Source organism: Leucoraja erinacea, chromosome 7 (assembly GCF_028641065.1).
Source record: "Leucoraja erinacea ecotype New England chromosome 7, Leri_hhj_1, whole genome shotgun sequence".
Lineage (NCBI taxonomy): Eukaryota > Metazoa > Chordata > Chondrichthyes > Rajiformes > Rajidae > Leucoraja > Leucoraja erinaceus.
This window is the reverse complement of record NC_073383.1, coordinates 45,521,460-45,535,909: the sequence shown is the minus strand read 5'-3', so window position 1 is coordinate 45,535,909 and position 14,450 is coordinate 45,521,460. Positions and strand designations below refer to the sequence as shown.

The following is a 14,450-nucleotide window of genomic DNA, read 5'->3' as shown; positions in this document are numbered from 1 at the left end:
ACTGCAAGCAAGCTTTTAATTGTACCTTTACCTCCTGTTCCTGTGTATGTGACAAACTTCACTTGACGTGGCATTTTCATCAAATTATCTTCACTTTTTGTTGCCCTTTGGGCCTTTACTCATTGAGGATTAGAAAAAATGAGAATTGATCCATTCAACATACAAGATTCAGACAGGACTTGACAATGTAGATACTGAGCAGGCGTAAAATATCTAGAACTAGTGATCATAGTTAATATTAGGAACTTAAGAGAGAGAGAGTCATGTGAATGAATTCCTTCACTCCAGAGTAATGGAAATTAAAAAATCAGCAGATGCTGGAAATCTGATTTAAAAAAAAACAAACAAAGTTACAAACACTATAAACATGCAGATCATCAGAATCTGTGAATATCTAGGAAACAATGATGGGATAGTTTATGATTATACAGAGATAATGTTCCAGGTAAAAGAAAAGACAGCACAACAATTCTAAAGTAGACAAAAATGCTGGAGAAACTCAGCGGGTGAGGCAGCACCTATGGAGCGAAAGAAGTAGGCAATGTTTCGGGCCGAAACCCTTCTTCAGACTGTTGTGAGGGTGGGGGGAAGAAAAAAGGAAGAGGTGGAGCCAGTGGGCTGACGGAGAGATGAGAAGGGATGCTGATAAATGTGAGGTGCTACACCTTGGCAGGACAAATCAAAATAGGACGTACATGGTAAATGGTAGGGAATTGAAGAATGCAGTTGAACAGAGAGATCTGAAATTACCGTGCATAGTTCCTTGAAGGTGGAATCTCATATAGATAGGGTGGTAAAGAAAGCTTTTGGTATGCTAGCCTTTATAAATCAGAGCATTGAGTATAGAAGCTGGGATGTAATGTTAAAATTGTACAAGGCATTGGTGAGACCAAATCTGGAGTATGGTGTACAATTTTGGTCGCCCAATTATAGGAAGGATGTCAACAAAATAGAGAGAGTACAGAGGAGATTTACTAGAATGTTGCCAGGGTTTCAACAACTAAGTTACAGAGATAGGTTGAATAAGTTAGGTCTTTATTCTCTGGAGCGCAGAAGGTTAAGGGGGGACTTGATAGAGGTCTTTAAAATGATGAGAGGGATAGACAGAGTTGATGTGGACAAGCTTTTCCCTTTGAGAATAGGGAAGATTCAAACAAGAGGACATGACTTCAGAATTAAGGGACAGAAGTTTAGGGGTAACATGAGGGGGAACTTCTTTACTCAGAGAGTGGTAGCGGTGTGGAATGAGCTTCCAGTGGAAGTGGTGGAGGCAGGTTCGTTGGTATCATTTAAAAATAAATTGGATAGGCATATGGATGAGAAGGGAATGGAGGGTTATGGTATGAGTGCAGGCAGGTGGGACTAAGGGAAAAAAATTTTTGTCGGCACGGACTTGTAGGGCCGAGATGGCCTGTTTCCATGCTGTAATTGTTATATGGATATAAGGGGAGGAAAAAGTAAGGACTACCTAAAATTAGAGAATTCAATGTTCATACCGCTGGGGTGCAAACTGCCCAAGCGAAATATGAGGTGCTGCTCCTCCAATTTACGGTGGCCCTCACTCTGGCCATGGAGGAGGCCCAGGACAGAAAGGTTGGATTCGGAATGGGAGGGGGAGTTGAAGTGCTGAGCCAGCGGGAGATCAGGTTGGTTATTGCGAACCGAGCGGAGATGTTTCGGCGAAGCGATCGTCAAGCCTACTCTTGGTCTCACCGATGTAGAGCAGCTGACATCTAGAGCAGCGGATGCAATAGATGAGGTTGGAGGAGGTGCAGGTGAACCTCTGCCGCACCTAGAAAGACTGCTTGGGTCCTTGAATGGAGTCGAGGGGGGAGGTAAAGCGACAAAAAAAAATCTAAAACTGAGCGAAGATCAGATTGATGGCGCAGAAAAAACTGTTGGCTCTAATACAGAGAAAACAAGTTAGTTGGAGGTGGAAAATTTGTCTGGTAACCTTACAGCCCTCTGGATTCGAGACTGAACTTTCTCATCAGCTGATGGTTCAAGGTCCAAGGGGAAAAGATGTGGAGGTTGGAGCCAACGATTATAATGGTGATGTGAGCAATGATCACAGTACGCAGACAGTATTTTAGATGTGGAGCTTCCTGTAGTGGTGGTGCAGATAGAATGTCAGCACTTTCAGGATGGAGATGTAAAATCATTCTAGGAAATATAAGTTTCAGAACGACAGGGAGACAATGTGTGAATTAAGCTGGATAGAATTTCTGGATCTCAAATGGCCAAATGGCCTCCTGTACTGTAATATTTATTTAATTCAGTAACCAGGAGAGCAGGATCAGTGGTCCTGGGGAAATGACAGTGTGATATTTGGTCCATGTTGGTATAACAGGCTGTAAGCTAATCCCTTGAAATGTTGAGATCTATGAATTTCGTGACCCTGGTGACCAATGGCAAGATGGGCTGTGGGGACGAGTTCTAGATCTATTGCTCTGCCTGGCTTACTCAAATTACTTAAAATGTATTTCCAACCAGTAGAGTGCTCCCTTGTGTATGAGCCATTGTAATGGATGTCTGTGGGGTTGGCCATTAGAAACACCTAGCAGATCTATATTACTAAAAGTCTGATCTTGACCACTTCCTGTTGTTCTGTATACTGATTTTAGAAAAACGCTGCCACTTGTGGCTGTGATTTTTGGCCAACTTATTCAGAGTCCCCCTCCGCTGCGCAGGGCAAGAGGATTTTTCTCATCGATGAAAAATAAAAGAGTTATTAGTGTTTAAAAAATGTTGAGATTCTCTCTCCTGAAGGCCACGCCCCTTCCAGAGGGACTATAAAACCCGGAAGTGTTGAGTGCCTCAGTCAGTCTCTGCAAGATGGGGGAGCAAGAGGGTCACGTCTCTCAGTCTGAGCTGTGAATAACACTGAACACATGTCCCCTAAACTGTGAGTGGTTTTACTGACCTGTCAGTGCCCTTAATGTGGTTTGAAAATATAGTTTGGAAATGCTAAAGCCGTGTTGCTTTTGGTTTGGAAATGCTAAAGCTGTGTTGCCTTTGGTTTGGAAATGCTAAAGTTGTGTTGCCTTTGGTTTGGAAATGCTAAAGCTATGTTGCCTTTGGTTTGGAAATGCTGAAGCTGTGTTGCCTTTGGCTTGGAAATGCTAAAGCTGTGTTGCCTAATTAAAGTTGCCTTGCCTAATTAAAGTTGCCTTGCCTAATTAAAGTTGCCTTGCCTAATTAAAGTTGCCTTGCCTAATTAAAGTTGCCTTGCCTAATTAAAGTTGCCTTGCCTAATTAAAGTTGCCTTCTATATAATTAAAAGTCTAATCTTGACCACTTCCTGTTTGTGCTTTATGTTGATTTTAGAAAATACGCTACCACGTAGGCTGTCATTTTTGGCTATCTTACTCAGTCCCCCTCCGCTCATCAGGTGCCTAGGCCGTTTCCAATCGATGAAAAATAAAAGAGTTATTAGTGTTTAAAAAACGTTGATATTCTCTCCTGTCAATCACGCCATGAAGGCCACGCCCCTTCTGGTGCGAGGGGGGAGGGACTATAAAACCCAGAAGTGTGGGCATGGCTCAGTCTCTGCAAGATGGAGGAGGGAGAGGTCACGACTTGCTGTCTTTAGTGGCCTTGCACCCTGCTTGAAATGGTATGAAACTGCACTTGAATTTGGTGGCCTTGCACCCTGCTTGAAATGGAATTTCAAGGAATAGCCGTGAGGGTAAATGTTGCTGATTGAACTGGATATGGTCAGAAAAAGAGGTAGAGAAGGAAAGAGTCGACCTGTGATTTAACAATCTGTATGAGCTTTATGGAAGTATCACAGCTAAGAGCTCACCACGTAAATTTTAAAATATAGTTTTAATGTTCAGTTATTTGATTTGTACCACTCCATTCACTCAGCACTGATTCCGAACATTGTTCTAAAATCTGCAGGCAGCAAACCGACCTCTACCTAGTCTGATTCTTCCTCACACCTCACCCACAATTGTCGCCAGTATCCGACAATTGTTTCCTAGATATTCACTGACTTCATTTCCCTGGATCTCTTCCCTCTCAACTCATCAACAGCCCATTTCTTCTTCCTCTCTAATAAACACAAGCTGGGCTATCCCAGGCCCATTGTTTCGCCCCATTTTTAATCACAATAATCATTCTTTCTCGCCTTATCCACTCTCTTTCCTCCCACATGCGGGATATTTCTGACCCTCTCGACAACTTTAAGTTTCCAGTTTCTTGGCCCTTGCTCTGTCGTTTTCATTTGCATAAAATCAAAAAATGCAGGAAACATTCAATAGATCAGGAAGAGAACTTGGAAGAGAAACAGTTAAGGTTTCAGGTCCAGGACCTCTGTCAGAACTGGGAAAGAGAAAAACAAGTTAGTTCTAGGTGACTGAGCAGGTGGTTGTGGGATAGGTAGAACAAAGAGAAATCTCTAATAAGGTGAGACCAGATGATTCAATGTGCCAATTAAGGAGCAGTTAAAATCAGATTAAGCTTTTTTTGCCTGTGTAATGTGTTGCTAAAGTTAAATTACAACAGTGGGACATACAAAGCAGGCAAGACTGTACGAATAAAGGGAAAGCTGAGCCAAAATGAACAGTGGAAATGTCCAGTTGATTTGGGCAATAGGAAAAAGCAAGTTGCCTAAAAGTTGAGAAATTCACTATTGAGGGCGAAGGGTGCAACATAGATGTAATTATCAGCATCTCTTCCCATCCCTTCAGTACTTCATTCTGTTAATGGTTCTGATTTCTACAATGGTTTGTAATGGATACAAATACTTCAACCTTGTAAAACATTGTGAGCTATTTCGCAGGAGCTATTATCAATAAAATAAATTCAACAGATAGCTACTGAGGGCAAGTAGCAAAAAACTTGAATTTAACAAGTGTACTAAAGGAGGAGGAAGAGGTAAGGAGATTTTAAGAGGCAATTGGCTCTTGTGTCCAAATCGGATTAACGCACACATACCACTGGCACAATTGAAGATCGGTTATGTCCTAGAAGTCAGAATTGAAGAAGCATAAAAATAATTGATAATTTGTTTATTGCAAGATGGCAGCAGAGGTTTGGATGAGCTGATGTTTTTATTTCAACGAAGAGCATCCGTTGTTGCATCCACTTGCTGAGGAGGTTGGTGTTGAGTGATTGTGAGCTGATAACAGGAGTAATTGTATCAGTGTGACATATCCATGAGAAGTCGTACATGATGCCAGCTGACCTTTCGGTGGTTTAATGACCCGGCATATTTCCTTTCCACTTGCAGGTAATGTAACCCCCACAGGCTCAGCGACACAGATGGCAAGTGGGATCAGTCTGGTTTCCTTCAACAGTCGTCCCGAGGGCATGCACCAGCGCTCTTACTCTGTGTCCAGCGCTGATCAATGGAGTGAAGCCACAGTCATCGCCAACTCTGGGATCAGTAGTGGTAAGCTTAACCTTGATTGCCATTGGTACAGGTGATGAAAGACTCAGTAATGGAGTATTGGTGTTCATTGAACTTTACTCCAGATTGCATTACATAAATTGTGCATGTGACATTATGTACAATTACTATATATACTGAATGTAAATCTTACGGTGAGAACACCTGAAACAGATGGGCAAGGTAATACAAATGCAGATCCTTCTCTCACATGGTGTGGACATCACTTGCAAAAGCCAGCATTCATTGTCTATCCCTAATTATCCATGATGTGAGTGGCTTTCCCAGATCATTTCTGATGCTGGTTACCAGTCAACAAAATGATTTCCTATCAGATGTGGATTGTAGATTTTCTTCCTGAAAGGATCTTTATGCACCAGACGCATTTGAATGACTATTTGGTATTTTTGTTCTCACCAGCTCTATATTATTAATGAATTAATTAATTGGCCTTTAAATTTGCATAACTTTGGAATGTCTCTGGTTCAACAGTCCTGGCCTCTGGTTTGCCTTTCCAGTTTTGGTGAGGGCTGTCTGAGAAATGTGAAGCACAATACAGTTTTAGGATCTAATTGAGCATTCAGCCAATTCTGTGCTTTTTCTTTGATAATACAATCCAATTGTTACGCCACTTCCACAGCTCTGGAAATACTTTGACATTCATGTTTCTTCTAATCACCGGTAATCGCACGGGATGAGAGTATTGGTGATGAAAGGATCCCAGATTTGGAATAAATCTTTGATGTTGGGAATTTTTTTGAGGGGATTGGAGTCCAAGAAAATACTGAATTTCTCATCATCATGGCACGTTTTGGTTCAGAACTGAAGTTTTCATTTTCATTGCACATTTGCCTAGATCCTGTGTCCAGTTGGAACAGGGACTAGCAGACCAATTTAGTTACTGTAGGCATGGCTTGCTCAATACAATGCACCTCTCCAAGAAATAGGGCTTCAATTGGAGAAACAGAATTCATAGCAATTCAATCAATTTTACCAAGTAAAAGTTGTTCCCATCATCTCAGAGACAAGTATTTTCACAAGGGTGGTAAATCTGTGGATTTCTTAGATGCAGAAGGCTGTTGAGGCCGTCAATTGATATTTTTAAGACAGAGATAGATAGATTCCTGATTAGTGTGGGTGTCAGGGGTAATGGGGAGAAGGTAGGAGAATGGTGTTAGGAGGGAGGGATAGATCAGCCATATGGCAGAGTAGACTTGATGGGCCGAATGTCCTATTTCTGCTCCTGTCACATGAACATGAAGTATTTGGCAGTGTAAATCTAATAAAACTTATATCTTTCCAAATGTAAATGTTGTGTGGCTTGAAGAAATTTTGCAAGTGGTAATGTATCCACATTCGTGCTGTCCTTTGGGGTGGTGAAGATCATGGGTTTAAGAGAAACAGAACATAGAAACTGCAGGAAAATGCTCCAGGTCAGGCAGCATCTGGAAAGAAAACCAATTAATGTTTCATATGAGGGCCACTTCATCAGACCTGAGATAGAGCACAACTTGTTAATCTGAGCAGCAACAAAGATGGTGGAGGATGATGAGCAGAACAAAGGGAACAGGGATTTCACTGATAGGATGAAGTCAAGTCCTCAAATTCCCATTAACTTTCCCTCCATATTCTCGCCATCACACCGACAATTTACAATTGCCAATTTACCCATCAATGGATGGAAGCTTATTGCTGAATTGACCAAGGATACGGCTCTGAAGAAATCCTACAGTGAAAGCTTAGGTTGCTAGTTGGTTTCCAAAAACCACAGCCATCTCCCTTAATGCTAGGTATATTAACCAGGGTGGATGTTTTCTCTCTATTTTCCCATTGGCATCATTTTTTTCCCGGACTGTTTGGTGCCACAGTCTAATGTAACCCTGCCTTCAGTGAAACCACAGGCTCCTTACATTTGACTTGTCCGTCACTGGACAGGAACTGTAATGAGATCTGGAGCTGAGGAACTGGCAGAAAGTAAACCAGGCACCGTGAAGGTTATTGGAGGATAAATGACACTGAATTATATTCTCCACCATTCTTCACCACTGGATGAGGCAGGACGGCAGAGTTTTGATCTGATTTATTGGTTGCAGTGTTGCTTGGCTTTGCCACAGGTACGGTGCTTCCTCTAGTTAACATCTGTGTTTGAACTTTATGAATATAGATTGTTAGAGCAGCCCAGTCTCTCTGGCAGCTACTTGAATGAAGATATACTTTGTTGTTCCAAAGTTAGCTGGGTAATTATTGATTAGTCAGCATGTCTATCAATTACCAATGTAATTTGCACTATTGGTAAATTTGCAGCAATTAATCATTATTTTCATATCATTTCTGAATCTTTCTCATGAAGTAGCTGTTTCCTCATATTTTACAGCCTGTGCTTTAAAAAAAAAATTCTACCATATTTACTAGTACACTCTCTCCGGTGCAACTGGAGGACCCAATACCCCATTTCTATGGATGATGCCATGGCAGAACTCCCTGCAATGCCCAGGGAGGTAGAGCACAAGATAGGTATTGGGTAAAGTTTCCTCTGTAGCATCAAGGTAGAAATAGCCAACTCTGATTTTCAAACCTAAGTCTCCGAAGAATGACGGTAGACACAAAATGCTGGAGTAACTCAGCGGGACAGTCAGCATCTGGAGAAAAGGAATGGGTGACGTTTCATGTCGAGACCCATCTTCAGACTGATCTCAGAAGAATAGTGTAGCACAGCGGTGCCGCTGGTAGAGCTAATGTCTGAGACCTGGATTCGATCCTAACCTCAGGTTGCTGTGTGTCTGGCATTTGGACATTATTCCTGTATCTAGATGGCTTTCCTCTTTGTGCCCCGGTTTCTTTTCACATCAAAATATGGTGGGATGGAAGGTTAATTGGCCACTGTAAATTGCCCCCCAGTGGATGAGTGAGTGAGTGTTTCGCTTATGAGTTGGGTCTCTGGAACAATGTAGAAACCAAAAAAACAAAATGGCAATCAACAGAGAATTAAAGATATTTGGGGCAGCACAGTTGCGCAACTATAGCATTACTGTCTTACAGCGCCAGAGACCCAGGTTCAATCCCGACTTTGGATGCAGTCTGTATGGAGTTTGCACGTTCGCCCTGTGACCACATGGGTTTTCTCTGGGTGCTCTAGTTTCCTCCCACATTCCAAAAACATGCAAGTTTGTAGGTTAATTGGCTTCTGTGTGTTATTCCCTGTGATCACTGGTCGGCACCAATCCGGTGAGCCAAAGGGCCTGTTCCGACACTGTATCTCTAAAACTAAAACAAAAAAATAATAGCTTTAATCTTACTGAACAGCACAGCAAGCATGAGTGGCTGAATAACCTATCCCTGCTTCAATGTTCCTGCAACTGGAAATACTACATTATATCAGAATTGATCAAAATCACCAATAAACATCAGTGCTGTGTGTTCTCAGAATCTCTGCTGTAATTGGAGTGCTCATTTCTGTATTCATTTACAAAGTGTAATCATCGTTTATATTGTCCATTCCCGATTGCGCTTGAGAAAGTGGTGTTAGCGACCACCTCAAAACACTGCAGTCCTTCTGATGAAGGTGCTCCTAGAGTACTGTTGAATAGAGTGTTTTGGCATTTAGACCCATCCATGAAGAAGGAACAGTGATACATTTCCAAGTCAAGGGTGTGGGAGTTATACTGTCGTGTGCTTACTGCCTTTGCGCTTCTAGATTGCAAAGGTCAGCAGTTTTACCAGGTTTTCGCACTGTATTTTGAAGATGATGTACACTCCAGTCATGGAGCCACTGGTGGTGGGTACAAATAGGTTGGTGGGAGTGAATAGGGTGGCGAGTATGAAATGGGTAGTCAGTCAAGAGGGTTACTTTGTCCTGTTGGGTAGGTTTTGAGTCCCTGAAGTGTTATTTGAGCTGTGCAAATCCATGCACATTCTATTTCGGTTGGGCCTAAGAGATATTACTGCAGAATACCCTGCCTCTGACCTGCCTTTGTATCCTCAGTACTTTTGTGTTTACAGTGAGCACCGTGTTTGGAAGTTGCCAAGGGTCTTACTGCATTCGCTAAAGTGTGCTACATTAGGACGTGAACGTCATAAGCAGTAGGCCATTCTGCCCATCTGAACTGCTGCGTCATTCCACAAGACCATGGCTGATCTACCTCCGTGTGCTTTGCCTGGCCTATCCCATGTGCCTCTTGCTTCCTCTAATATCCAGAGATCTACTCATCTCTTTTTATTCAATGCCATCCATATCTGAGCTTCCACGACCTTTGCAGTTGATAGTTTCAAGGATTCACTGCTCTCAGAGTGAAGAAATTACAGACATTCGGAACTGCAGATGCTGGTTTACAAAAAAAAAAAAAATTGATGAAGTAACTCAGCGAGTCAGGCAGCATCGCTGGAAAACATGGATAGATTACATTTCGGTCAAGACCCTTCTTCAGACGCTTCTCCAGCTCTCTAAAGTAAACTAAACCAATTGGCTGAGTTCTATAAAGGAGAAACATCCTCCCAGAATCTGTTGAGCCATATAACCATATAACAATTACAGCACGGAAACAGGCCATCTCGGCCCTTCTAGTCCGTGCCGAACACGTATTCTCCCCTAGTCCCATCTACCTGCACTCAGACCAATATAGAAACATAGAAATTAGGTGCAGGAGTAGGCCATTCGGCCCTTCGAGCCTGCACCGCCATTCAATATGATCATGGCTGATCATCCAACTCAGTATCCCGTACCTGCCTTCTCTCCATACCCTCTGATCCTCTTAGCCACAAGATTTTTTTTAACTCCCTCTTAAATATAGCCAATGAACTCAGCCTCAAGGCTACCATCTGTGGCAGAGAAGGAAGAGATTCACCACTCTCTGTGTGAAAAAAGTTCTTCTCATCTCGGTTTCAACTGATTTCCCCTTATCCTTAAGCTGTGACCCCTTGTCCTGGACTTCCCCAACATCGGGAACAATCTTCCTGCATCTAGCCTGTCCAACCCCTTAAGAATTTTGTAAGTTTCTATAAGATCCCCTCTCAATCTCCTAAATTCTAGAGAGTACAAGCCGAGTCTATCCAGTCTTTCTTCATAAGACAGTCCTGACATCCCAGGAATCAGTCTGGTGAACCTTCTCTACACTCCCTCTATGTCCTTCCTCAGATTTGGAGACCAAAACTGTACGCAAAACTCCAGGTGTGGTCTCACCAAGACCCTGTACAACTGCAGTAGAACCTCCCTGCTCCTATACTCAAATCCTTTTGCTATGAATGCTAACATACCATTTGCTTTCTTCACTGCCTGCTGCACCTGCATGCCTACTTTCAATGACTGGTATACTGGTGTACCATGACACCCAGGTCTCGCTGCATCTCCCCTTTTCCTAGTCGGCCACCATTGAGATAATAGTCTGCTTTCCTGTTTTTGCCACCAAAATGGGTAACCTCACATTTATCCACATTATATTGCATCTGCCAAACATTTGCCCACTCACCCAGCCTATCCAAGTCACCTTGCAGTCTCCTAGCATCCTCCTCACAGCTAACACTGCCCTCCAGCTTAGTGCCTCATCTACAATTGAAGAGGCGAATCCCCCTTGCCTTCAAAGAATCATCCAGATCATTAATATATATTGTAAATAGCTGGGCGCCCAGCGGCTGAGCCTTGGCGGTACCCCATAGAGTCACTGAAGCTGGGTGTGAAAAGTGTGGTCCGTTTACTTTCCTACTCAGTTGCTTGTAGTGTTTGCGGTCCAGTCTGTCTCTGTGATGGATCAATACTGTCCCCAATGCCATGTGATGTCAGAGATTTGTATAGTGAATCTCTTATGTGGGAAATTAGTTGTCGAAAGCCTGAAGTCAGTGAGTTCTCATGGGTACACCAGGCAGCACAGATGCAGTCTTCCCCTAGCACGCTACTAGTTACATCCTCGGGGAAAAATTCTATAAGATTCGTCAGGAATGATTTACCTTTCATAAATCCATGCTGACTTTGTCCAATAATTTCACCACTTTCCAAAATGTGCTGCTATCCATAGCTTTAATAACTGGACTCTAGCAGTTTTCCCATTACCGAAGTTAGACTAATGGTCTGGAATTCCCCGTTTTTTTCTCTCTCCCTCCCTTCTTAAAAACCAGGGGTTACGTTTGCTTTACCCGCCAATCCTCAGAGACTACTCACAGAATCTAAAGAGTTTTTGAAAGATTATTACTACCTTTTGCGCAAGTACTCATTGGAGCTACTTCCTTAAGTACTCTGGGATTTGCAGCCTATCTGCCCTGGGCTTTATCGGCCTTTTAATCCTTCATTTTTTGTAGAAGGATTTTCAGGCTAACCTGGATTTCACTCAATTCCTCCAATCTCCTTTGACCCGCATTCCCCTGCTATATGTTTTTTTTATTTATGTCTTCCTTAGTGAAGACGGAACCTAAAGTTTTTTTTCACTTGGTCCGCCATATCCTTGTTCCCCATGATCAAATCACCTGTTTCTGACTGCAAGGGACCTACATTTGTGTTAACTAATCTCTTTCTTTTCACATATCTATAAAAACTTTTTTCTTCTTATGGAAAGATAAAACCTAACTTTTTTTTCACTGAGTTGTGAACTGAACATTGTACAACCATTGCCAAATCTAACCTCAAGCGAGGGGAAAGTCATTGATGAATTAGCTGAAGATGATGGGGCCAAGGACACCATCTTAAGAAACATCTGCAGCAAAGATCATCTCAAACTAGATCTATCTACAGAACCCAGCCTTTTGTTTGTTTGTGGTTCTGCCCCAATTAATGGAGGGCTTTCCCTTTGATTCCCTTTCACCACTTTAACTGGACCCTGTCCTCAATCAAAGGTTGTCAAAATAAGTCACCATCATCACACATTTTGAATATAGCTATTTTTTCCATGCAATGAACCATATAACCATCTAACAATTACAGCACGGAAACAGGCCATCTCGGCCCTTCTAGTCCGTGCCGAACACGTATTCTCCCCTAGTCCCATCTACCTGCACTCAGACCATAACCCTCCATTCCTTTCCCGTCCATATAACTATCCAATTTATTTTTAAATGATAAAATCAAACCTGCCTCCACCACCTTCACTGGAAGCTCATTCCACACAGCTACCACTCTCTGAGTAAAGAAGTTCCCCCTCATGTTACCCCTAAACTTCTGTACCTTAATTCATTAAGGGACAGATTCATGAAGTCATTGGCAATCAAGGTTTGTATCCCAAGCAAAGGGATTAGTTGCGGTCAATCAATTATTCTTGGTATTTCCTTTGAACCTTAAGATTTTGCACAGCATTTGTGACTAAGTCAAGAGAAGGAAGTACGGGAGAAATAATAGTGGCACCTAAATCCCATATTGATTCCAATGTAAGCAATGGCAAATATACTGATGCTGGACAAGATTTCCCTCGATTTATATCAAACTGAAAGAGAAATTAGATATTGATGTTGCATATACTTTCATTTTAGTTTAATTGGAAAGAATGTGAAAGGAAGCCAGTAATATGTTTCAAAAGGAAATGCATTTATCAGTCATTGAAAGTGTCAGCTGCTTAACAAATATACATTTGTGTTGCTGAATTATTGAACGTGGATCAAGCTCATTGACTGCAGATGAATTTACATTCTGATCATTACAACACCACTGCAACCTCCAACCGTAACCAATTTAATTTGTTCATGATTCAGGGAACCATGGATATAACAGGCTGTCTGTAAAAGAAAGGGGCGTTCATACTGCTTGCATAATGCATATCGAGTGCAATGTGGGAACCGAGTTGTACTGTTCGCTCCCACTCCACAATCAACAGCAGCAGTGCAGATTTATTCCGAATCTAAGCACTAAGCAAATAAAATTGTTCACAGAACTTGCTTTTTGTCCAATTTAATACCGCTTAATCATAGGTCGGGACTAAAAAGGAGTCCCATAATATTTTAATGAGCAATGATATCCATTGAAATAAACCAGTACCGGTCTCCCATTGGGTCAATAAGCCTGCTAAAATCAGCTAATGTCCAGGGCCATTTACAAATGAGATTGGCTTCCATGATAGGGAAATAAAGTATTTAAAGATATTTATGTGCAGAGTTGGCTTGAACATAGGTGAAGGAGGACAGGGGAAGATAAGAGGATATTTATACAGATTTTATTTTGGCCATTCGTTAATTGAGTTATTTGATTCTTTCTGCTGGTACCTTACATCTTGTTCGTGTGCAAACGGTTGGTGTCCCCAGTAATTAGTAGGTTGAATTTAAGGCAGGAACTTAAAGCATTTAGCAGCACTAACAGTTACCAGCAGGGGAAATGTTTCTCAGATCTCATGGCAGTCTTGACACAGTTTTTAAAAAAAGAGTACTGTGTCTTCATTAGTGTCTGGGGGCCTTTGAGAGACTCCCAAATATAGTAGACATTTTGTATGCCAGGGCTCTTTACTGTCCTTATTAACCAGCTACTGGAGTCCCTTGAGTGTTGGCCATTTAAAGAGGTGCCTTGTATCATTAGATAAATTGCACTGTAGGAGGCAGAGCAAGGGAGGAAGAGGTGCTAGTTAAACTGAGAAAATGGGGCCAAGAGCAGGGCGCCTGCCTGCAGTAACTGCTTGTGTAGATTTATCACAGGTCGCTTCGATCCAAGGCTCGGGCTCTGTTACACGCTCAATTGTTTATCATGCTAATGGTGTCACACAGACTGAGCGCATCAACTTATAACAATTTCCGAAAGAGATTTTGCTTCGTCCCTAAGTGAACAAGCAGTTTGATATCATCGTGCAATGTTTAACAACTATAGCCAGTGATACTTGTCTGTTGATTTTCCTGCAACCATTATGGTTATAGTCACATTTAGTCTTTAATGATCTGGATGAAGCAGTAATGATGGATTGTTCTTGTGTGGCAAGGCTGAGAGAGATTGAGTTTAATCTTTAGTTATTATTTCCAGTCTCTGATAACACCATATGCAGTAAATTGTGCTTATAGCACTGCAGTCACTGGTGAAGTACAGTTGCCTTTACTCATTGCCATGTGCATTAAAGGGGAAGCCTATTAAAAATACAATGGAGGAAGGAATGCATTGTGGTTG

At 42.0% G+C, this 14,450-nt stretch overlaps 1 protein-coding gene across 5 annotated transcripts in view; it reads left to right on the top strand.

Moving 5' to 3' along the window:
* Positions 1-14,450, top strand: part of agap1 (ArfGAP with GTPase domain, ankyrin repeat and PH domain 1) — a 566,650-nt gene that overhangs the window by 376,009 nt on the left and 176,191 nt on the right. For all 5 annotated transcript variants that reach the window (XM_055638440.1, XM_055638441.1, XM_055638443.1 and 2 more), the window contains exon 12: positions 5,237-5,398. In XM_055638440.1, coding sequence (XP_055494415.1) covers positions 5,237-5,398 — 162 coding nt within the window. The remainder of the gene's footprint in view (positions 1-5,236; positions 5,399-14,450) is intronic.